Source organism: Camellia sinensis, chromosome 1 (assembly GCF_055761805.1).
Source record: "Camellia sinensis isolate YWXY chromosome 1, ASM5576180v1, whole genome shotgun sequence".
NCBI classification, from domain to species: domain Eukaryota; kingdom Viridiplantae; phylum Streptophyta; class Magnoliopsida; order Ericales; family Theaceae; genus Camellia; species Camellia sinensis.
In genome coordinates, this window is record NC_138961.1 from 251,728,432 (window position 1) to 251,754,385 (window position 25,954).

General features: G+C 42.1%; 1 protein-coding gene across 1 annotated transcript; it reads right to left on the reverse strand.

Annotated features, from left to right (window-relative positions):
* Positions 1 to 634: 634 nt before the first annotated feature.
* On the reverse strand, positions 635 to 25,814 carry LOC114292611 (cytochrome c-type biogenesis ccda-like chloroplastic protein). The gene is made up of 11 exons (XM_082902402.1): positions 25,524 to 25,814; positions 24,421 to 24,488; positions 5,458 to 5,496; positions 5,232 to 5,356; positions 4,485 to 4,979; positions 4,207 to 4,374; positions 2,344 to 2,422; positions 2,121 to 2,221; positions 1,527 to 1,619; positions 1,126 to 1,172; positions 635 to 968 (listed from the first exon to the last, which is right to left on the reverse strand). Exons 5-11 carry the CDS (start codon positions 4,515 to 4,517, stop codon positions 899 to 901), a joined length of 591 nt encoding a protein of 196 aa, XP_082758528.1. The 5' UTR covers positions 4,518 to 4,979; positions 5,232 to 5,356; positions 5,458 to 5,496; positions 24,421 to 24,488; positions 25,524 to 25,814; the 3' UTR covers positions 635 to 898.
* Between the last annotated feature and the right edge of the window lie 140 nt (positions 25,815 to 25,954).

Genomic DNA, 25,954 nt, shown 5'->3' on the forward strand with positions numbered 1-25,954 from the left:
AATTGTAGTGCAACTGAGTAGCTTAGGAATTTTTAATTTTTAATTTTTTAATAACGGAGTATATACAGAGCTTTGTCCTCTTAACTAGTTTTTTTTGGTTTATACAATCTCTTTGTTACACAAGTGATTATTGGATACAAGTCCTCAGTTTTTTTTGGTTCATACATTCTCTTTGTTACACAAGTAATTATGGGATACAAGTCAGGGAGGTGACCTTGAAGCGGGGTTGGTGTTGTGCTTTACAGGTGTTCTGTGTGGGTGTCTCCCAAATCTATTTCGATAATCTAAACCATTCGTATTGCAGGATTCGTCGAGTAAATTATTCATGAAAAAAATCAAATTAATTGGATATTTGTAACCCATAATAAAATCACATTTATTTTTTAAAAAAAATAAATAGTCAATAATTTTTTTAAAAATAGCAAGGGCCTAATCATGGACGACCACACATGTCTAATTAACCTCATTTTTTTAATGAATGACATGCTTGACGAATATTATAACATGAATGATTCGGATCATCAAAATAACAAATCCTGCCAATAGGGTTAAAGCACGTTTGAGATTCGAACTCGGAATTTATGCTTTCTAAATGACTTATCAAATATAACTTGCCCAAATATGCAAATTCATATTTTCAAGGGAAAAAAATTAAACTATTTTTTCAACCTATACATTGTATTGTACACAAATAACAAATATTTCATCTCTGTACATGTCATTTCTATGCAGCATTATATATCCCAAACAATTACACAAAGATTTGAGCATATCTATCACCCCTACCCTTGTCGTTTGTCTTAGCGTGCTTTCCCATGAATATCAAGTTACCGAAGCAATGAGAAGCAGATACAAAGTAATAATTACGGACACTTGCATGTTTTCCATTCTTGTGTCGTCAAGCCATTGTCACTGGGAAAAGCCGGTCCAACAGAGTATAAATACCACCGCCTAAGAGGAGAGCACCACTACAAAACATGAAATACATACGTCCATGAGTGACAACTATACTCCAACAGAATTGTCAACATCCGACCACTAATGAAGATGAACATTGAAGAGTAGATGCAAAAAAGGAACCTCAAGCACAACTTATCCTAATGCTAAAAAATAGGGAGAAAACACCTCATTGGGTTGATCCATGCTGAGAATTTGCTGAATGAAAGCAGGCTCTGCAGACAATTTGTGTTAGAAATTGCCCAGGATACAAACGAATAATAAAAATTAGACAAACAAAAAGTGTAGGAGTAAGAATGAAACAAAGTGGCAAACAGATTATCAGCGATGACACGGATTTGGCCTCCACCTACAGATGGTAGGAAGATCTGGGCATAGTCCCAGTGTCCCCCTAATAGGCCCTGCCAAATCATTGCCTAAGTACACTAAGCCATTGGAACAATCATAATTTGGCCTGGGCCCACGATGCACTATCTATATATACCTCGGAAAGGAGGGGAAAAGCAGCAGTAAGTTATGCACATCAAGAGTTCACATACAAGATTTTACCGAGTGAAAAAAAAGTATACCTGCAATGCTCCTGCAAAAGAAGCAGCTAGAAGTAGAGGAGCAACATAGCCAGTTGTGTATGTCAACAGTAAGCTGCCCCCTATTACTGGATCCTGTTAGGAGTTTCACATTAGTTATTTGTTTATGACTGCATTTTTTGTCTTAATATTGGAACTAAGGATTGAATTAAATAATCAACTAGTAAGCATTATGCAAACTATTAACTTAAAAGATGGATCTAGGGGTGGGCCTATGTTTGGATGAAGGGGGGCCATGGCCCCCTCTTGGGTCTGAAAATTTCTCTTGGGTAGACTTCTTACAAACTGGGTTTCCTATAAAATAACAAATATTGGCCCCACCAATATTGTGCCAATTTTGCTCCCTCAACTGTGAATGTTAAGATAAATGCAGTCTACTAAGTTGACTTGCTTGTTATGTAATTAAATAATAGGTTTAGAAGCTCAAATGCAATGCATAGCATATATGATGCATCCAAACATGAGAGATAGAGATAAGAGTGCTAAGCCATCATTATAGGCCCAGAACAATCAGTATAAAGTCTGAAAAGGTAATAATTCAAATGGAAATTGATATCAATAAACATTTAAAAGTACCTTGGATGCAGCTACGTATCCAAGCAGGGTTGCCAGCACAGGAGTGCTGCAAGGTGAAGCGGCTAATGCAAATGTACGCCCAGCCAAATATGCTTGCACACCTGACATGTCAAATCTTTTAAAATGTTAGTTGCACTTTCAAGCTGTAAGCACATCTGAGAGCCAGCTAAACCCCATTAATGAATACTTGAGAAGCTGATGGTAAAATTAGAAAGTCTATTACCTGAAGGGAAATTAGCAGCAGCAGCAGCAGCACGAGGATCAAAGTTGTTGAAAAATGAAGGAAGCTGTAACTCAATTATCGGCAATATCGGCCAGCAAGACCATGGAAAAAGAGGGATATTAGCCAGGAATAAATAGATAAAAACAATATCTATCTACAACTTAAGTGATTATGTTTAGATATACTTAAGTATGCCATGCTAACGGAAACCAATTGGGTCAAATAGATAACATGGCTCGAGTTTTATGTAAGCTGAAAACTTAAACATGAATACACAGCCAAACCAAAGTCTATGCTTTTGGAAGAGCCACCTTCTGAAAATCAATCAAATAAGGTGGCAATGTGTAGGTTTAGGTTTAGCTACCTTCGAAAGAACATGGTATAAAACATCGTAAGAGGAGAGGAAGAAGAATGTGAAGAAAAATGATTGTTTACTCATGTAGTTCCTATATTTTCTAGATTGGTTACTCCAGTTAGACTAAGAACTGATTTACCGTTGGCAACTTTGTGGTTATCATTATTGCAAATTATTACGTTTTCCCTTTTTTGTTCAAAAAACTTGCAGTTGTTTGGTACAGAACTATCACGATGAAAGTAACATATAGAAAAATCTCTTTCATAGAGTGGGCCTTAAATCAAAGCAAAGAACAACAAATTCTTTGCAGAAGAGAGATTAAAAAAAAGTATTGAAAATGAGTACAGAAGATGTAGAATGAGATTATTGAGCAATCATAGCATTGATACATAACAGCTTAGTGGTCATAATGGAAGTAAACATAACAGCTTAGTGACAAATATGGAAACATTTCCAAGAGAATGGAAGTATTGTTGCTTGCTCAAAATATAAGGTAAACTTCTTTCTTCTTAGTTAGGGACAAAATATGAGGCAAACATATCACTCAAATTACTCAATTATAACAATGCCAAAAATTCGTATGGAAATATTGTTATTACTGTTTAGGATTTGAAAGAATTTTGCGTGGTCTTGTACACCAATACAATTGTGGCCCCTTTACACAGCCTTGGGATTGCTAAATGACAGATCCAAAATCCATTTAGCAACAAATCTAACACCAAAATGGAAACGACAATACTTGCATCCACTTACTACAACTCATACAACATTAAATCTCATTAGACATGTTGTCGTTCCACGTAACACCTATTCAAACGAGGGAGACAGTGTAGTTCTTATCCATTCTTCAAGCCAAATAAGTAGGCATTTACAAACAGTTTCCTAGCCCATGTCATCTAAGAGATTCAGTTTTAACTGAATCGTTAAGCTCTCTCTCTTCTGGTAACCTAATTCAAAAGAAATTCTAATCACAGAATTGAATAAAGTTACATACACAAAATTTCCTAAAAATCCAGAATGTATTTCCTTAAGATAAATAGTAAGTAAGTAGCGTGCCAGACTAATTTTCCAGTTGCAAATTATTCCTTTTTGTGCTCAAGACATATTTCATTATAGAAGCCTTCCATATCTCCTATACACAATCTTGTGGAAGTAAAAATCAAGGACCATGAAGAACTCCAACACAATTGTAACCATTTAAAAGATTACTTGTTCAGATAGACATGAACTGAAATTTAAAATAATGAGTCTGTTAATGCATATCAATATTAACCTTCTAGATTTATTATCTTTGCAGAAAAAAGGATACAATAGGGATGGCTTTATTCTATAATGATTTTGTCATTTCAATTTGCTTGTTTAGAAAGTACATATATCACAAAAAGAGTTGTAATTGAGAGGATTAGAGTGTAGGATTAATAATTGGAATCACATCACAGGCTATCTTCAGAAAAGATTGATATCGATAAGTCAAAAAATAAAAATAAAATAAAAACCAGAATATTTACCTGTATGGCAAGTTCCCTAGTTGGGCAGATGACAATTACCTCTGTTCGGATTTGAAGTAACTTCTCCACAGCAGGTATCAGAAAAGCAAGGGTCTTTCCAAAACCTATCCTTGTAGCTCCAAGAATATATTTGCCTTCCAAAAGTGGCGGAATAAATCTGGCTTGGATCTGCAATTGGAATCAGACAACATAGGTTATACCTACTTAATAGCATTAATAGAGTTGAAAACTGAAACACATTGTTTGAGGCAAGATTACGCCGCAGCCATTTCAGCAACCTTTTTGACACTTGAGTTGTGTAGATTCTTCATCTCATCAGCACTCCCGTCAGCTTCAGTCTCTATTTTCTTTCCATTTTCTGATGCTGTGGCACTTCCATCAATTTTAGAACTTGAACTGAAAATTAGTTGCACCTGTTTTAGCTTTCCGTCATAAAAGGACTTCTATTCAGATAATTGCTTTGCTTTTCTTTGGTTAAATAACAAAGCATAGTGGTTAGACAAAGACTCCAATTCCTGCAAATGATAGCAATTTAGAATCTTCAGCCAGAACTATCATTCCAGATGGCATTGAATTGAAAGACATTCAACCAAGAAGATAAAGAAGGGGATCTCCAACTGTTCTGGACCTCCCTATATGTAGAAGCATCTATCTTGTGCTTGCGCTCCCTTCTTATGAACTTCAATACCAGTTTCTGTAATCAGAAGATCCATGGTCTCCTTGCCTACAAGCTCAAGCACTTGCATTCGCTTTGCAGTAAAAGCTTTTCCACTCTATAAAACAATGGCACAGACATAAATGATGCACTAATTAAATTTTTAGAAATAAGAAATCCTCTCTACCGGAGCATCAAGATACATGAAGCTTTCCTCTATAACTGAGGCACTATTTAAAATAACAAGCACATAATCAAAACAACAATATCATGTGTGTGTGCATGTACATGTATATCCATCTATGTACAAGTAAATTATATATCACAATCAAATTCTGCATGAGGAAAGCACGTGGGAAGAGATACACACCAGATTTCAGCACCAACACCATGTTGAGGGCACCCTTCTTCAACTGTCACCAGTCTACTTGTGTTCTGAACTGAAGCATTGATTGTGGCCGTATCTAGTGGCCTAATTGAGCAAAGATTTATAACCTGTTTAAACAGTAAACCAACACTACCATATTTAAAACTGATACTTGAATGATTTTAGGTCTTACACCAACAATACCATATTCATTTAATGTATTTTATACCTCAGCACTGATCCCTTCCTTAACAAGAATCTCAGCTGCCTGAACATCACAGAACATAGTTACATTTAAAAGGGGGGCACAAAATTTACTAACTGTAACCAAAGGCAATATAAACGAGAATTTGAAAGATATGCAATGTCAACAAACAACAATGATCAGTAATGTTCTCATCGAAGACCAACAGAAAAAGATTTGACAAGACCAACACAGATAAAACTATTAGAAGACCAACAGACAAAGATAAATCAATTATGTCAATATATTTTCATGCGCAAACACAGATAAAACTTAGACAACCAAAGCGGCAAATAATGACAGAATACCACTACCAGCACCAACATCCACAACCATAACACGACCAACAAAATCAGTGCAATTCTCAATGACTACAGCATAAAACAAGCATGTTTATCATGTCACTCACACATGCACCTTGTGATCTATAACTACTCAATATAGGCATGCATTTCTTTACAATTAAGGAAAAACAAAAAATTTGACAAGATACAAAGCATTTTACCAGTAGCACAATGGCACATATGCCTTTAACAAAGAATTTTTAATTACAAAAACAGAAGACGAACACCTACAACAAGATCAGGAAGCAACAAATCAAAGCTCAGTGATATAACCTGTCCTCACATAATCCTGTAGCATATTTTGCTGATGCAGCAATTGCCCATAGTAATGAAAATACCTTTTGGCAAAACTAATTATCAAATACAACATGAATTTCTAAAAGGACTAAACCAATATTGCGTTATACTATCTTCCCTTTCCTTTTCTTTCATTATTTTTATTTTTTAAAGTTTTTTCCATCGCCAAAGTTGTCATAGTCTCATAGAGCAAAGGTGGTTTGCAGACTTGGCACAAAATGGACAAATAATATGGAGTCAATTGTATTGATAAGAATATGTAGTCAATGATGCAACCAACAAATTGATTATAGAAATAAATATCATGAGGATGAGACCATTCATTGGAATCTTGTATGCAGTGAAAATAGACATCAATCATTTTAATAGTTTGAGAAAACCACTCGGTCATCTCAAATAGTACAAAGACACACAACACCCTAATTCAATTTCTTGGCAATGCCTAAGACTCCAGTAAAAAATTGCTCCATGAGGGTCCATCCATTCAAGATAAAAGAAATTTTACATAACCACAGTTGAAGTAGCCAAAGGGGCAAAACTTGCAGAAGGTGTGGAAAAATCGAGAAATGGTGGAGGTCATGGATCAAATAATCTATTGCTTCTTGTGGTGAAGTAAGGAAAATAAGTTAAAAACCCAAGCACAGCTGTAGACGTCCCCAAACGCCCCGGGAGGACGAGTCCCGTTCTGTTCGTTTTGGGTTCACTACAGTTCGGACTCTCCAATTGTCACGGTTCTTAATTTGAACCAAAGAGTCCAAATCCGGCAAATCGTTTTGAGAAAATAGATTTTTGAAAAGAAGTGCCAAACATGGACTGCTTTGCCGGATACAGAGTCGCCACCTAAATATTTTATTTTGGGAAATTTAGGAAACCCTGACTCGGTGCCAAAGGCCACGTGTCCGTCATCACCAAAGTTGCCTCGGCTCGGGAGCTTGGGTACGATTGGGGAAGGTCAGCTATGAGCACCCCCTCTCGCCCGATCTGAAGATCGGCCTCTACTAACCGTGATATCCGTTTTTGAAAACGTTATGTGTTCTTATTCCGGTCATTAGCCTAGATTTACTATGTTATGCGCACAGCAAACAAGTATAGACCAAATCGCCTAAATTGGAACAAAACATTGCATATCCGTTTGTTTGGAAAATGCTTTGGAATTTGCTACTCACAAGTAGGTTAAAATACGGATTTCAACGAGTTATCCCAACTCAAACAATCCAACCTCCACCCACAGGCATTCAAGCAGTTCATCAAATAAACATCTAGCCTCATGGTAATCATGCTATCATGTTAACGTTCACACTCATGTGAGATGCTAAAGCATAAAGAGCTCACCTAGTACTCCGTGCCAAAAAAAGAACATGTTAGCAATCATGCATGATCCAAGTCCATGTTTAAATGCCTAATGCAACGCATACGGAATGTCACTAGAGTAGGCTCGGCTAGTCTATAAATGACATGTGAAAATGCACAAGTAGCATGTATTCAAGTTAGATTTGAAATACTTATGCAGTTAGTATGATGCGCCGAGCCTGGTGCATGCAAGACTAATGAATGATGCACGCATGCATAGCATAAGGTATGCTAAAGTAAACATGTCCTAATGCTAACCATCAAAAGTAGGTAAGTAAAAGGGAGAAAGAAGCGGGGGTTGGAAGACATGCACACACGCACCCACACTTATTACAGATTTGCCCTCGCTCGGAGGGGCCGAAAGAATAATACAAGTTAATTAACCTACAAGCTAATTAAATATTACAAATCAATTAATTAATTAACAAATTGACTAATCTAATGAAAGCAGTAAACAACCTCGAGAAGAGGGCCCAATGCAATGCGGGCTCAGCTCCGCTCGGAAAGTCACTGCCATGCACAAGTTGCCTCTGCTTTGACTGTTTCGCTTCTCTGAAAATTGCACAATTCCCAAGGTTACTTCACTGAGTGTTGTGGAACACCACCGGCTGAGTGGGATCATCACCGGCCATTTTGAAGTGGTCATCGACCATCCATTGAGCTCACGGCCAAATATATTTGGTCGGTCGGCAGTATATATGGCCGGCCGGCCAAAACTTCCTGCAGAAACCTATTTGACAGCAGCAAAGGGCAGGTAAGGCATGGCAATGCGTTTCAAGCAATGTATGCACCAACCACACTCCTTATCATATTTATGACTCAAAGGAGGATGGGCCTCGATTCTCGGGCCACTAATCACGTATTTCCATGCATGATGGCCCAAGAGACCAAGTATGCATTTTGATTTCAAATGCAATGCACACACACAAACAAAGGCCCAATCCCTATCACTAGATCAAGGGACAAAGCATGCATGCTAGATGGAAAGCAACCTAGGCATGCAAACTAGTATGCTATATGGTATGGAGGGGAGCATGCAAACATGCAATGTTCACCAGGTACGCAACCTAAGCAAACAAGGCAAACAAGCATGTCACAACTATGCAAGCTAATGAAGCATGGGAGATGTGATCTAATCATACAAGTGTGCAAGACATGCAAACATGCTAGCAACTTGACCAAGGGAATGCATGCCAAATGCAAGTGATTTCAAGCATGCAACACATGCAACCAAAACATGCAAACGTAGATTAATGCGACAACATTTGAATAGCATGCAAAAGATGAACTTAAACTGAATTAGGCAGCTCTCAACTAGGCCCAAAACAATGGCTAACATGCTCAAGAATGGAAGCCAAAACACATACAAATAGGCATGCATGTAAGGTCCAACACTTAGGCACATAGAGACAAATTTAAAGAACACTTAAAAGAGGAACAACATGGGCATATGGCATGCAATGTAAGCTCTGAAAATCATGTTAATGATGGTGCCAAAACAAGCAAACAAGGTAAGCATGGCATGCAACAATGGTCCAAGATTCAAGGCAAGCCCAAGGGGGATTGAATTATACTTAATGCAACCACACATGGCATGAATTAAATGACCAAAACCAGAGTTTTAGCATGCTAAAACAAAGCCAAAAGACCACTTAGATGGCATCTAAATGACTTACACATGGAAGCATACACAATGACCAAACATGGAGCATAGGACACAACCTCTTGGAGCATCAAAGGGGCCGTGAAATGCAAGCATAAAAGCATGCTAAGTGGACTGAAGTGACATGGAAAATGGTTCCAACTCACTAAATCAAAGCAAGTAAAGCATGCTCCACACTCACACACCCAAGGCTAACAAGCCAAAATGCAAGGTGGCTATACCAAGCATGTCATGGTTGACCAAAGCAATCAAAAACAGAACTTAAGCATGCTAAAACAAGTACAAAAGTTTCACAAAGCTAGGCCAAAAGCATGCTTGAACAAGGGTTAAAACCTAGATGCATGTTAAGGCTACAATATGGTATTACAAGACATGTATGTTAAACAAGTAAGGTGTGTCCAAACCAACTAAAAACAGAGGCATATTATGACATAATAAGCATGAAAATCAGCTAAGGCATGGCCAACACACACTTAGACTAGATACTTCCTCAAGAGGCAAAAATGGGCCCTTTTCAAGGACAACAAGGGGAGGGGGTGGCCCTCTCCTTCCTAGGACCTCAAGGCACCATCCTCATCACTGAAATCCCTCAAGGTTTCAGTGGTGAGGAGGCCCGAACACAATGGTTCCGGAGCTCAACCAAAATGGCACAAAATGGAGCCTTTCAAGGCTTAAGAGGGGTCAAACCACCCCAAAGCTTAAAACAACCTTAACCAACTATTTAGAGCACTAAAAAACAGAACTTTTATATGTTATACACAAAGCTCAAAAACAGGTGCAAGGTAGGCAAAAATGCAATGCAAAAATGGGGAATAAAGGGACTAGTTTCTTACCCTTGTAGACCCTCTTCACCAATGGTGAACCAGGTGGTTCTTCAAGCTCAAACCAGCTCCACAACTCCAAAAACAACCCTCAAGGGCCTCAGCTCTAAGAAAAGGTGTAATGGTGGGTGTTTGTGTGCAAAACTAAGGCAAAAACACTCACAAAACAAAGAGAGAGAGAGAGAGATATAGAGATGGAGGACGTATGAACCCTAACCCTAAAACTCAAAACCTTCTGAAAATTCTGTCTAAGTTGTCTAACCCTTAAAAGAGGGAGAGGAGGCCTCCTCTTATAGAGCTTCAATCTTGTAAGCTTACAAGACAAGCTAGCTAAGGGGGAAATACCTCCATACACGTGTATGGAGGGGAGCCAAGTGCATGCCAGCTGCATGAAAATATCTGCAAAAGTAAATACACAGTAGTCGGCCGGCCAAAAATGCAATTGACCAAAAAAAGGTAGCCGGTCGGCCATCTATAGTGCCGGCCGGCCAAGAATTTGGCCGGTGGCAACAAAACACAGCCGGTGGCCTCAAGCCATGGCCGGTGGAGTGTGGGGATGGCTCACAAGCCATTCCCTGCCCCTTCAAGGAAAAACACAAGTGTTTGGTGCAAAACCAGACACAAAACAGTCAAGTCGAGAGATCCTGAGGCAAGGCGCGTAGCCGAGACCTCCGGGAACTCAAGACGAACACAAACATGGATGATCACCGAGTGTTCAAGCGGTGATGTCCAAGTCTTGAGGACGGTCAAAAATGGGGTGTCTACAGTTGCCCCTCTTTGACAGAACTCAAAATTCATAACAATGACGGGAGCGAATATCAAAGCCCAGAGACGACCCATTTTTGATAAGGCCGAAGACTTAGACAAACATGTAAGACAAACAAGATATGCGCCCGAAGGCAGGGGCAAAATGCAAGACAATGCACAAAGTCGAACATAACTTATGATCATGCAAAGAAAGCTGTAACGAAGCATAATAATGCAACAGTTTTAAGCTAGCATACACCAAACTACACTATAATGTAGAAAGGATGTAAGAGAATTATGCAATTCTCGATACGTCTCACTCGGAGGATACAATATCTGTCCGGTTCGTCTGGTTGCACCAGCCTCAAATGAACCGTACATACAATATCGTGCCTGAAAAGAAAGCAAACTTAACAGGTACAATATTGTTAGCAACATGCATAACATGCAAAATGGATGTAAAATGATATGCAATATATACAAAACTATGTATAATAATGCAAAAGAAAATGCAATGCAATTAAATCGTGATCAAATCATGAGCGGTTCAAAACCACACAAATGTCAAATAGATTGATGGAGGTGACAGGTCCGTCTAACATAGAAAAGGTCATACAGAACTATGAGTGTATAGACGGACCACGAGAACAAGTAATTGGGTGGAATGACATAAGTGGGGAAATGATCCGCTAACGAAAGAACATGATCCTAATGCAGGATGCAAAAATTACACTACAATGTAATATGTATGATGGATATGGCACGTGGGCCAAACCAAATCTTGCCTAAGAAAGGCATAGACACAAACAAACCACGTCTAACATAGAACGGTCATACAGAACTATGAGTGTATAGACGTGAAAAGTATGGGCACATACCAGACCAAGCTCAACAAGGAAATGCGCAAACCCTAGATGGAGGTGATGCAATGAATGCATGCAAGCTACAATGCAACATCTACAATATACAATGGAACGGATATAGTGGATTAAGGCCTACGGCCAAACCGTATCTTGCCTAGGAAAGGCATGGACACAAACAAACCACGTCTAACATAGAACGGTCATACAGAACTATGAGTGTATAAACGTGAAAAGTAGGGGCACATACCAGACCAAGCTCAACAAGGAAATGCGCAAACCCTAGATGGAGGTGATGCAATGAATGCATGCAAGCTACAATGCAACATCTACAATATACAATGGAACGGATATAGTGGATTAAGGCCTACGGCTAAACTGTATCTTGCCTAGGAAAGGCATGGACACAAACAAACCACGTCTAACATAGAACAATCATACAGAACTATGAGTGTATAGACGTGAAAAGTATGGGCACATACCAGACCAAGCTCAACAAGGAAAAGTGCAAACCTTAGATGGAGGTGATGCAATGAATGCATGCAAATTACAATGCAGCATCTACAATATGCAACGGAATGGATATAGTGGAATGCATGACATATGCAATATATTACAATGAAATGCATGACATATGCATGTTGTTGTTGTTGTTTTTTTTTTTTTTTTTTTTTTGGTTTTGTTTGAAATGCATGTTGATGCATGCTGATGTAAATGCGTGACAACGCACGTCTTGTGATATGCATGACAATGCAAATGATCTTGAATGTGTGACCACGTGTGTCGCTCGAAATGCTTATGAACTTGAATGCGCGACGACGCGCATCGCTTGAAATGCATGATAATGCATGTGAACTTGAATATGTGACGACGCGAGTCGCTTGAAATACATGTACAATGCAACTTACCAAAATTCGTTCGGGCACGACAAACACCGAAGGACTTGCACCTTCAGAGGATTTAAGGTCTCCTAGACCGAGCGTATTTAAGGTCTCGCCAGACCGTGCGTATTTAAGGTCTCGCCAGACCAAGCGTATTTAAGGTCTCGCCAGACCATGCGTATTTAAGGTCTTGCCAGACTGAGCGTATTTAAGGTCTCGCCAGACCGAGCGTATTTAAGGTCTCGCCAGACCGTGCATATTTAAGGTCTCGCCAGACTGAGTAAAATGCATAACAATGCAAGCATAATGACGTATAACTCAAAACGTGTTTGTAAAACAACGTATGTGGAGCAACTTTCGAATCTTAAAAGAGACAAAAGGATACAAAAAGGATACACCTTGCACATATTCAAGTGCCATGCACAGAAAACACGGTCCGAGGTCAAAACGGAGGCCGGTTGAGCTTCAGAAAGGCACTGTCTTGCTCTATTTTGAGAAATAAATGCCCCAAACTATACATCTGACCCAAACAAGGTTATAGGCAGCTCACCGGCCATCAGGGGAGGTCACCGGCCATCCACCGGCCATCAAAACATATCACTGGCCAAATATTTGGCCGACCGGACAAAGATGTAGCCGACCGGATAAATGTTGCTGAGTCGGGACAGTTCGGTCTTTTTGCCTCGGATCTTTTAAAATAGGGCTTCAAACCCTATTTTTCTCATTTCCTCTTAGCCGAAATTTCTCTCTCTCTCTCTCTAGAGTATTTCCCGAGCCTCCATTCTCCGTTTTCCTCGGTTTTTGCGCTCGTTTCGTCGTTTGATTTGCGAATATCTTTGCGTTTCAAACATTTTGAACCGAACATTTCTTCGTTCCGATGTCTCCTTTGCTATTTCCACCTCTTGGGGTTTGTTTTCCCCGAGTTTCTCTCGATTTCCGTGCCTCTTCCATTTCCCAGCTTTATCGGCCATTTTCCGCCCTCTCGGGGTTGACTTTTTGTTGACTCTTCGCATTCTAGGCCGGTTTTCTCTCTTCCGGCCATTTTCACACCACTTTTGACATGGCAGATGATATTCCACGGGGCGGGACTCCCCCAGAGCATGAGATGGATCTAGAGGCCGAGCCCCTCCCCTTGAGCGTCCGCCCGTTCGACCCGGCGACCTACCGGCCGGCGATTCACGTGCTTTCTCCCGACGGACTTCGCCAGTTCCGGGATTTTGCGAGAGGTGTGCCACCAGAGCTTCTTTTGCATGAGCCCGAGACGTACTTTTCATACAGCGCTTCCGAGGTATATTCTCCCCCGTTTCATTTTTCGCAATGTAGAACACTTAACTGCCATAGTTGATTCTGCTCTTTAATTGCTTAGCCCGGATAAACCGATACACTAAATGTTGTAGTTGACTGTGAATACACTTGCACTCGATATCCGTTTGAATCTGAACACGTGCACACACACTACATTTGCCCTGAACCACTCAAACACACTGGTACATCACATGTTGTAGTTCACTGCGAGCATACCGGTATTCGGTACCTATTTGAATCTGAACATGTGCACACACACTATATTTGTACTGAACCACTCAAACACACTGGCACATCACATGTTGTAGTTTACTGCGAGCATACCGGCACTTGGTACCTATTTGAATCTAAACACGTGCACACACGCTATATCTGTACTGAACCACTCAAACACACTGACATATCATATGCTGTAGTTCCCTGCTAGCACACCGGCACCCGATGTTTGTTTGAACCTGAAAACGTGCACACACGCTATATTGCCACCAATTTTGAATACTCTTCAAAACTGTACATTTTATATTCTTCGCAACTATTTGCTTTTGAACAGAGAGATTTCCATACTGTCCGTAGGTACGGAAATGTTGCCGCCAGGGATTGGTACATGGAGTTACCGGACGCAGTCCATCGCATTGTTGACCGGGCCGGATTTGGCGCATTCTGCAGGGGACTCTCGCGCCTTACTGCGAGCGGGCCTCTCCTTGCTGCTTTAGTGGAGAGGTGGTGGGACACCACTGACTCTTTTCACTTTTCTGCTACGGGAGACATGATGATGACTCCCCATGATTTCTCGATGCTCACCGGCATCGGGGTAGCGGGTGATCCGATCCCCTTCGACACCGACATGGACGGGTGGGAGGCTGCTCAGATCTACCTGCTCGGTGAGGTGCCGCCTCTCGTACGTCCCGACTTCGTTCGATATTCATGGTTCGAGGTCCAGTTTAGAGTCCAGCCAGCCTTAGTCGAGGAGGCTCCGATGACTCAGGAGGCGGTGGAACGATACGCGCGCGGCTTTCTCATGTTCCTGCTGGGGACGACTATTTCGCCGACCGGGCGAACACTGTGCCCCTCTGCCTGCTTAGCGCTCTCGTGGACGTCACCCGGATCTTGCGCTATGACTGGGGTGGCACTGCCTTGGCCACTCTGTACGGGTACATGAGCTCAGCCTCTCGTTGCAGCGGACAGCTGCTCGGGGGCTATTGGCGAGCTTGGGAGGTATGTTTTCTCCTCTGCTTTTCATTTCTGCTTTACATTTTCTGTACTCTGTATACTGCACACACTGTGGTCTGCTTTACACTGTGGTCTGCTTTACACTGATTGTATACTGCACACACGGCACACATATACTCTGCTTTACACTGACTGTACACTGCACACACTGTACACTCTGCTCAATACACTGCACAATACACGGTCCTGCAATTTCTGCTTTATTTTGTGTTCTGCTTTATCTAATAACCCTTCTGGTATTTGCTCTGCAGTTGTGGGTCTACGCCTACTTTCCGAGACTCGCCCCCGTGCCAGATGTGGAGACCCCTCTCGTCGTTCCATTTTCGCGCCGCTTTGACGTGAAGTGCGTGCGGAGGCCCCGGGAGACGTTCATCTTTTTTCGCCGCTACTTTGACACTATTACCCCCGTAGAGGTATGTTCAAATTTTAGAGTTTTATTTAAGCTTCGATTTACACTGTATTTGCAATATCAGTAGATAACAAACTGCATGTCATTTACAGATCACTTGGCAGCCTTGGGCTCCATTGCCTGCGACGATTCGAGAACGATTTGCTGGTGCAGAGGAGACTGCACGTTTCAGGATTTTGCTGGAGGGCCTGATCTGTCGGGCTTGGTACCTGGGTGAGCGTTTCCTACGCCAGACCCTGGGCTTGCCAGAGCAGATAGTTCCGGATCCGCCTTCTACCCACATGAGGGACATCGAGAAATGCACTGCCGAGGAGATGGCCGATTACACGATCGGTTGGGACGCGGAGGGCTTTAGGGGCGAGGGCGACTACTCAGAGTATGTTTAGACGTACATTATACGACCTTTGAGTAGTGGCCGCCGAGCTGAGAGAGGGGGACCTACGGCGCCAGTAGCTAGAGTAGGAGCGGGGACTGGGGCAGGAGCATTGAGGAGAGCTCGGGTCTGCGGCAGGGGTGGAGTTCAAAGAGGGCGGGGAGGTGGCTGGCCTGCACTGCCCACTTCATTGACATACAGAGGGCAGGGTGGGGTGACCTACCAGATCCCCTTTGCTCCTCCTCCGGCTGATCACGAGTTGGTCGGTTTCCATGACTTGCCTCCGGTATGTATTACTACATTTTATGCATCTTGTATTGGCATTTTATTCCAGTTTATTTGATATTCCACAGAATACTGATGCATTTGATACTTTTGTAGGCTTCTTCCGAGTATACCCGGCAGTCCTTGGAGCTGAATGCCTCCATGATGGGGATGTTGCAGCGGACTTTCGACCTCCTGGCCCTCTATAGCATTCCGGTATGTTCTTCTGATCACGGTCTCAAACCATACACATAAACCGCTTCACATAATCTGGTGCATAACATAACACTTGATAAACTGTTCACGGCATTCATACACTGTACTTATACACTGCATTCTGCACTGATAAACTGCTCACGGCGTTCCCACACTGTATTCTGCATTGATAAACTGCTCACGACATTCACACACTGTACTCATACACTGCATTCTGTACTGATAAACTGCTCACGGCATACTGATGCGTTTGCCTCTCATACTTTTCAGCCTCCTTTCCAAATTCCCACTGTGGGAGGTGTTCCTGCCAGGCCTTCTGTTCCTGCCAGAGGAGATGGAGAGGGCAGAGTATTCCCCCGCACCAAGGCGGGGCGCACTCACGTCAGGAGTAGCTCGCGGGCTCCAGTCCCTGATGACGATGGCGATGACGAGGAGTCGGAGGTGGAGGAGGAGGAGGAGGCGGAGGTAGAGTCGTCAGAGGAGGAGACTGGAGACGGCTCAGACTCGGGCTCAGATGACAGCGCTGATGATACTCTTGGACCTTCGTCCAGGAAGAGGACTAGGACGGACTCCCAGGCCTGAGATCCTTTGTCATTGATCCAAATTTTTGCTATTTTTCTTTTTCTTTTTCTTTTGTACCTTTTGCTGGTAGCTAGAGTACCTTGTACTGCCGCAGGCAGATTTTTATTTCCAAAACCATGTACTTGAAAAAGATGATGAAATGAAACAAACTTTTTGTCTGAAAAAGCGTTGCATTTGTACATTTCATATATTGCATCGCATTGCATCATGTTGCACCTCAATGTAAATGAAAGTGATCTGTTGTCTGAAAATTGAACACTTGCATTGTAATAATCAGATAACAAACCAGCCAACAGCAAAACAACCCATACCAACCACTGCACATTCTGAACACTCGGCTCATACTCTACTGGGGATTAATCTGCATACAGCTCATAACACAGCGCATGGTTCATTTTGCACACAGCGAATCCTGAACAATCAGCCCAAATCTGACAAGACGGACCATGAAGGTTGAATCTACTGAAGTTGAAGCACACTCAGATGCGATCTGAAACCCAGAAGCTTCAAAGAGGCCCAGGTTTTCCTGTTCACACTTATCGGGGGTGGACCCTGCAGTTGTATGAAAGAACCAAATCATGTTTTTGCACAAATGTGGAGAATGGCACAGTATTCTGAGCATAAAACGATCAATTTTTGAAATTGAAGAAGGTTTTTTTTTTTTTTTTAAACTGGGGTAGTGAGCCTACAACTGGACATAGCGAGAATGACTCAACAGCGGAGACAAAAGGGTAAACAACCTAAATACAACGAGACACACTCAGAAAAGAATCAAAACAAAGGTTGAGGTAAACAAAACAAAAGACACGACATACAGACGCGTTAACGAATATGGCGGATCTCAGATCACGAGGAGCCAGTTTCTCTGGGTATTGTTTCCCACCCTTTTCTCATTTGTGATTCTCACATCACTCTGGCACTCAAGCTCGGTTTTTCTCTCAAAACCCTTTTTGCTCACTCTTTCTCTCAACTTACACCTCTCTATTCTTTATTCTCTCATTTTTATCCCTCCCCAAGATGTTTAATGGATGAATAGGAAGTTGTGAGTTCACACCCGACATGGTTAGCTCACGGCTGTTTCTTCCGGTGGCGCTTGGTCGATGCCCTAGGTAAGGGAACGGAGTACCTTGATCCCTTCAGATTCGTGCTTTGCACTTGGTTCGATACCTCGTTGCTCGGAGGTTGAGAGAGCTTTCAGCCCTTTAATAACAGCTTGAGTTGTGCCCTTCTTGGCAAGTATGTTGGCGATGAGGAAAAAATGGGAAGCCTGACTCAACCGTGCCCCTAGTTCATCATTATGACCATTTTTGTTTTGGTTTTCTACTAAAACAATTTTGACCAAGATGAGAGTCAGATTAACATACTTGTTCAATTTTCTGATTTAAAATCATGCAAGTCAGGCTATGAGCACTGAAAATTTTCCTTTTTTTGGGTCCCAGAAAATGGTCCAATTTTGAAAAATAAAACAATTTTCGAAAAAACTAGTCATCCTCAGTAAAAATTCTCAAAAACTATTTTTTTTGGCAAACGGCTGCCGCCCCAACGAGCACGGAACTCACTCTCGAGATGCACAACCTCGGATCGGAGGCAATGAAAAATTGCCCCTTGTTTGAAGGACGCTGCACGGCAACGGAAAGTTGCCCCTGGTTTGAACGGCAACTCATGGCAACGGAAAGTTGCCCCTTGTCTGGATGATGCCGCAGCATATTGTAGACAGTCCTCACTAGTGATGATCCCAACCGAACTTTCTCGGATACAGAGAAGACGAAGATGGTCAAAACCAATATATGGACACAGTCACTTTAAAGGTGTTGGGGGCTGGACTTCGAGATGAAGTTGCCTACGTATCCGGTTGTCACAACCGAACTATCGGATTCGGGGAGGGCAAGAATAATCAAAACCATTACATGGACTGAGGCGCTATGAGAGCGTTGGGGGCTGGACTTCAGGACGAAGTTGCCCACGTATCCCAAACATGGGAATCAAGCCTTACGTAGTTCCAGTTAAGGTACACTCGGGTATTTTAACCTTCACCTTTTAGGCTCTAACTTTTGTCAAGGCACCTGATGCGGGTTTTCGACCTTGCGAGCTTTTCTTCCCTTTCTTTTTTCTCTCTTTTGTATATTATTATTTTTTCTTTTTTGTATTTTTCTCTCTTTTGTATATTTTTTCCTTTTTTTTCTCTCTTTTGTATATTTTTCTTTTTTTTCTCTCTCTTTTGTATATTTTTTCCCTCTTTTTTTTTATATATTTTCTTTTGCTCTAACTTTTGCCTGGGTCGCCCTTCCGGGTTTTCGGCCCAGCGAGCCGCTCAAAGGGTAAAAGTGTAATAAGTCCATGCCAAATGGTTTTAGGGTTTTGAAGCCATCCGTATTCAGGAGAGTGGCTGTTGCATTGACTTACTGAAGGACCATTCTTCGGCTCTTCGAGCAAATCAGACATTTTTGCCCCTAGTTTGGAGGGGTGCTTCTGTTCTAGCTTTACAGGCTTCTTCTGATGAGATCTGATCTTCTTAATCTGACTTTGGTGCCTCTTGTTCGAGGGCTGCTTCCAATCTGGCCACACAGGCCTCTCTTGATGGTTGATCGTTGAACACTCCGAATTGTGGTTCAAGGTTTTAAAACAAGGGCTCGAGTCTTGAGGCTAAGAGCGATCCTAAGCTGCACAATCTCAAGAGTGATTCCACACAGGTCTTCGCAGGACCGCGCAAAACATTTTGTTTTTGAAAGTTTTTAAAGAAGCGACAAATCGCTCGCGCTGAAGATAGTGTGGAACCAGTTTAGATCAAGCCAGGGTCCTTCTCAGTACTCCCGTTGACAAGCATGATTTCAATCATTAAGGGCATAGCACGCCTCTCTTTCTCTCAATTTGATCAAAGTTTGCAAAAACCGAGGAATTCCTTCCTCTTTGTTTTCACCGCAGTGTTCAAAATTTTTTTTAAAAAAAAACTTAGGTCAATGCAATGATTTTTAGGGCACAAGAGAACAGGTGGAATGTACTGCTGTTCCATTCAAGTCCCCTGGCACAACTAACTCAGAATAGTAGAAAGCATGCAAACATGACAGCCGCAGCTGTTTCATTCAGATTCCCTGGTTGCAACTGGCTCCATGACAGAGACAGACTCAAAAGAAAGCAAAAGGGTAATTACAAAACAAAACGGTGTTCGAGGCAACAGCTCCGGAATCACCCGACATTCTATACGAAGGGGACTGACTCGCTACAACAAGACAGACCCATAAGCAAAAGGACTGACTCAAGACAATGAGACAGACTCAAAACAAAACAAAAGACTGATTCGACACCCAAACCAGAATTTACAAAACTAGCATTCACAGATGCTCCAAAAATGCGTGCCAGACGCCACATCCAAAATACGCCGAGCGCCGCCCGCAGGTGGTTCACTTCCTGATTACATAATCGCAGTATCAGTATCCTCAAAATCCAACAACTGGGTAGTAACGGACTTGGCTGAGGTGGGCGGGAGGATAACTTCGTTGTTGATCAAGTCTTGCACCTCATGACGGAGGCGAAAATAATTGTCAGTAGCATGACCAGTTTGTTGGTGGTACGCACAGTACAAGGCAGCATCATGTGTAGTAGGGAGATTCTTTGGGAGAGGCCGAGGCTCCAAGGGTTTAAGATGCCCCCTTTCGGCAAGGATCTGAAGTGCCTTTGACAATGGCATATAGAGAGCGTGAAAGACCCTGCGCCCTCGGGGCAGGTACTTTGAAGGTTAAGTATTCTTACTAGACGCACTAGCGAAAGGGTCGGCAGACGCCGCCTTGGCTTTCTGATCTTTCCCAGGTGCAGGGTTGGGAGTGGAAGGAACTGTTCTGGCATGACGGGGCCTATCCCGATTTTCTAACTGGCTTGTACTGCCTTCGGTTGGAGTGGGGAAAACATCATCCACAGCCTTAGCTACGACTGCAAATACCTGTTGTTTACTCATCCCCTCGGCTTTCAAAGCCTCAACTGCCCACAGCAGTTGTTCAATGGGATCGGCATCTGCCTTCATTTTGTTCTTACCTCTGGCCTTGTCCTGATCGAGGGTTTGGGTTAATGTTGATACGTCATTGTTATAGTTGGAGGCCACCTCGGGTTGGCTAAGTTCGATCACAATCCTTCCCAGCAGTGGGGGCTCCTGTGGTCCAAAATTCCCGGCATACGGTGCGGCTGGTGGCGAAGCTGACATTTCGTAAGCGAGATCCGCCACGGACCTCTGGAGGTCACCTATCATTTCCATCAATTCGAATGTGGTGGGCTCACGAGCCTGATACAACTGGGGGGTCCAGACCGGGTGCGCGATAGGCGACCTGGGTGGATGCGGTACATCGACATTGGTCTCGCTTTACAGAGTGATTCCTTGATCTAATGCGGCCGTCATAACCACAATCTCCTCTGAATTCTGCGTCATGATAAGTCCGCTGTACTGAACGGTGACTGATGGATCAGATATCTGTCTTGCCTCAGCAAGGGGGAAGACTAGCTATTCTGTATCAACTCTCTGAACTGAAAGGAAAAACAAGCAGTGTTTCAGCCCAAATGGATCAAACACAGATGTAGCCGAACAACTGTACTCTACTGCTGACCATTATTGCCCGAAATCACTGCCCCAAAAATACTGAATCGGATACCCACAGATATAACTGATTCTTATAAACCGATACTGGTGCCCTCAGGCTTGATACTCAAACTTGCAAACTGATATGTACGTTCCCTGTAGAGATGCACTCTAAAAGCACATAGCAAGTAAAGAGAGTCAAAACACCCCTATGGAGGGGTAGGGTTTCCCTGTCCTATTTTTTGTCAGGAGCTAGGGTTTCACTATGCATGCAGTAGTTTTTAAACAACCTAACATAGTTTAAGCAACCTGTCCTAGTTTGGAATAGTTACTATGGATTTCGATATGCACTAGGTCGAATGGTCGAAAAAGGTGCCCCGGTAAAACCGGGGTTTGTGTTCCCATACTGTCAGAGCCCACAACCGGTCAACCTTATGGCATGCTTTGACAAAGTCAAGCCTCCGGCAAACCGTTCAGGAATGGTAGATGGCAAACACGGTGTCCTAGGCGCACCAAAGTCAAGTCCATGTTTAAATGCCTAATGCAACGCATACAGAATGTCACTAGAGTAGGCTCGACTAGTCTATAAATGACATGTGAAAATGCACAAGTAGCATGTATTCAAGTTAGATTTGAAATACTTATGCAGTTAGTATGATGCGCCGAGCTTGGGGCATGCAAGACTAATGAATGATGCACGCATGCATAGCATAAGGTATGCTAAAGTAAACATGTTCTAATGCTAACCATCAAAAGCAGGTAAGTAAAAGGGAGAAAAAAGCGGGGGTTGGAAGACATGCACACACGCACCCACATTTATTACAGATTTGCCCTCGCTCGGAGGGACCGAAAGAATAATACAAGTTAATTAACCTACAAGCTAATTAAATATTACAAATCAGTTAATTAATTAACAAATTGACTAATCTAATGAAAGTAGTAAACAGCCTCGGGAAGAGGGCCGAATGCAATGCGCGCTCGGCTCCGCTCGGAAAGTCACTGCCATGCACAAGTTGCCTCTGCTTTGACTGTTCTGCTTCTTTGAACCAGCAGGTTCTTCAAGCTCAAACCGGCTCCATAACTCCAAAAACAACCCTCAAGGGCCTCAGCTCTAAGAAAATGTGTAATGGTGGGTGTTTGTGTGCAAAACTAAGGCAAAAACACTCACAAAACAAAGAGAGAGAGAGAGAGAGATATAGAGATGGAAGACGTATGAACCCTAATCCTAAAACTCAAAACCCTCTGAAAATTCTGTCTAAGTTGTCTAACCCTTGAAAGAGGGAGAGGAGGCCTTTTCTTATAGAGCTTCAATCTTGTAAGCTTACAAGACAAGCTAGCTAAGGGGGAAATCCCTCCATACATGTGTATGGAGGGGAGCCAAGTGCATGCCAGCTGCATGAAAATATCTGCAAAAGCAGATGCACAGTAGTCGGCCGGCCAAAAATGCAATTGACCAAAAAAAGATAGCCGGCCGGCCATCTATAGTGCCGGCCGGTCAAGAATTTGGCCGGTGGCAACAAAACACAGTCGGTGGCCTCAAGCCATGGCCGATGGAGTGTGGGGATGGCTCACAAGCCATTGCCTGCCCCTCCAAGGCAAAACACAAGTGTTTGGTGCAAAACCAGACACAAAACAGTCGAGTTGAGAGATCCTGAGGCAAGGCGCGTAGCCGAGACCTCCGGGAGCTCAAGACAAACACAAACATGGATGATCACCGAGTGTTCAAGCGGTGACGTCCAAGTCTTGAGGACGGTCAAAAATGGGGTGTCTACAACAGCATGCTCTCTTTTACTACAAAAATATTGGAGACTGTCCTAGAGTGAAACAAAAATAGGAAAAAAAAAATATTAAACAAAGGCCACCTGAAAAACAGGAGTCAAACAATGTAGAATCATAACACAAGTCCTTTTTTTTATGGGGAAGCTGGTTGTGACATCCGTAGAGTGGTTCATGGGCCGTTTCACATTTTCACCCACCTAATGCCCTTTTTCGGTTAAGTTTAAGGCGTTTCGGCTCTAACTCCCAACCTACGCGTACTAATTACATTTCGCCGGTTGTCACAGGTCGTATTTGTCATGGAGAAGCTGGCTGTGACATCCGTACTGTGGTTCAGCGGCTATTTCATATTTTCGCCCCCTTAACGCCTCTTTTCTGTTAAGTTTATGGCGTTTTCGGCTCTAACTCCCAAACTCCACATGCTAATTACATTCCGTTTGTTGTCACAGACCCTATTTTCCATGGGGAAGCTGGTTGTGACATCTGTACGGTGGTTCAGAGGCTATTTTGCACTTTCGCCCTCTTAATGCCATTTTTCGGTTAAGTTTATGACGTTTTTTACTCTAACTCCCAACCTACACGTGCTAATTACATTTCGTCTATTGTTAAAGGTCCTATTTGTCGTGGCAAAGCTAGTTATGACATCCGTATGGTGGTTTGGGGATTGTTTTTCTTTTTCGCCCCGTTAACGCCCCTTTTCGGTTAACCGTAAGGCTTTTCAGCTCTAATTCCCAACCTACGCGCCCGAATTACATTCTGTCTATTGTCACAAGTCCTATTTGTCATGGGGAAGCTGGCTGTGACATTGGTATGGTGGTTCAGGGGTTGTTTCGCTGTTTCGCCCCCTTATTGCCTTTTTTCAGTTAAGATTTAAGGCATTTTCGGCTGTAAGTCCCAACCTACACGTGATAATTGTATTCCGTCTGTTATTACAGGTCCTATTTGTCACTGGGAAGGTGGCCGTGACATCTGTATGGTGGTTCGGGGGCAGTTTGGGAATTGGGTTAGTTTTGATATATGGGTGATGCGTTGGCTTAGACAATTCAAATATTTTAAAAGGCTTATATGCATGCCAGATTTAAAGTATAGACAACAAAATTAATTAGTTGCCTTAGCTAGATAGTCCGACAAAAGATTTTAATTAGACATGAATTTTTCAAAAAATCTTATTTTAGTTAAACCCTTAATTGAATATAACATAGCAATATATGTTCAACCACTATTAACTAAGAAAAAGTATGCTAGAGCATGATCAACTGAATAGCATACCATATCGAGGGTTTCCTTCTTCTTGTGGAGAAACTGAAGAGTGTTTAAGCATGAGCGTATATGACACTCTGTAAATAGAAGCATACAAGGATATCAAGGCCATAAAACTCAGAAACATTCTGCAGCACAACGCCATAAAGAATATTAGAAGCCTCTGAAGAATTCATCAAGATTACTTGACGTCCAAAGTGGTTTTAGCCAACATAAATGCTTATCATAAGTAATAGCACATGACTAAATCTGATGTGAGTTTTTTAAAAGAGAGTTGAGTGAAGGTCAACAAAAATGTGTGTTATTCTAATTGTTTGCTAACTTGTGCAGCAGCTTGAGGAGCTCTATTGCAGATTTTGAGGGTTGAGTGTTGTGAGAAACATACTTGAATATCTCCAAAGATTTGAGTGTATATTCTATGGGTTGAGTGCAATCAGCCAATATATGAGCTGTTCACTAATCTCTATTTTTCTAGATAGCCATCTGAATCTGCATTTGCCCCTTGCAATGTGAACCCTAGCACTATGTTGCAGTTTAGCTATGAGACTACAAAAGGTTGATCCCTTTATCTACATTAAGGTAACAATTACTGGAGAGCTCAGAGCTGGGTATTAACAAAATAGGGCTCAGAGCTGGGTATTAACAAAATAGTGATCATTACAATCCATTAACAACTGGAGCTTCCAAACACAACATGAAAAAGATTCTTCATTAATGCTATATATTTAGCAGATCCAATGAGCTAATACCATAAGTTCTACAATCACCTTTTTATCTAAGAAACAGAAGGACAAAACAAAGAGCAGATCAATGACTTGTAATATTGAAACTGCTGAGGTAGAAAAACATCTTGAAAATCAATTCCAAGTCCTATTTTACAAATCTAATTCCCATATTAACATATCAAACAAAAAAATGAGACAATCAATGAATGAAAATGATCACAAAAATGATTAAGATAGCTAAATCTGAGCTCAATTTGTGTTAAAACAACAAAAATAAGACCCAAAAACCCGAGAACGAATCAAACCCAGATCTGAAACAATCGATCAATCACCACAATTCAGAATTGAAGCAAACCCAGATCTAAAAAAGAGAAGAAGATATCAAACCTGATCGAATTGGAGCCAAGAAGTTACCCAAGTCCAGATCTGTTGATGTTTTCGGGTAGAGAGAGAGGAACGAAAATTGCGAAGAGCTCCTACAATTGAATCAAATTGTATTTGTGTTACTGTTCAAATAATGGCAATGTGTGAGAGAAGAGCCGTTTGGAAGGGCTTGGTGTTTCTCTCTCTAGAATTCCGGAGAGAGACGAAGCGTTTGGGAGGCCGATCGACAGAGAAAGACAGACCGAGATCGACGGAGATCAACAGAGAGAGAGAGAGACAGAGATCGACAGAGAAGAGACGACAGATCGACAGACCAAGATCACGATCGACAGAGCCGGACCAAGATCAAGATCGATAGAGCCGGAGACCAAGATCGACAGATTTTCTGAAAATTACACCTTCTCTGAAATAATTTTTTTATAAAATTTATACTT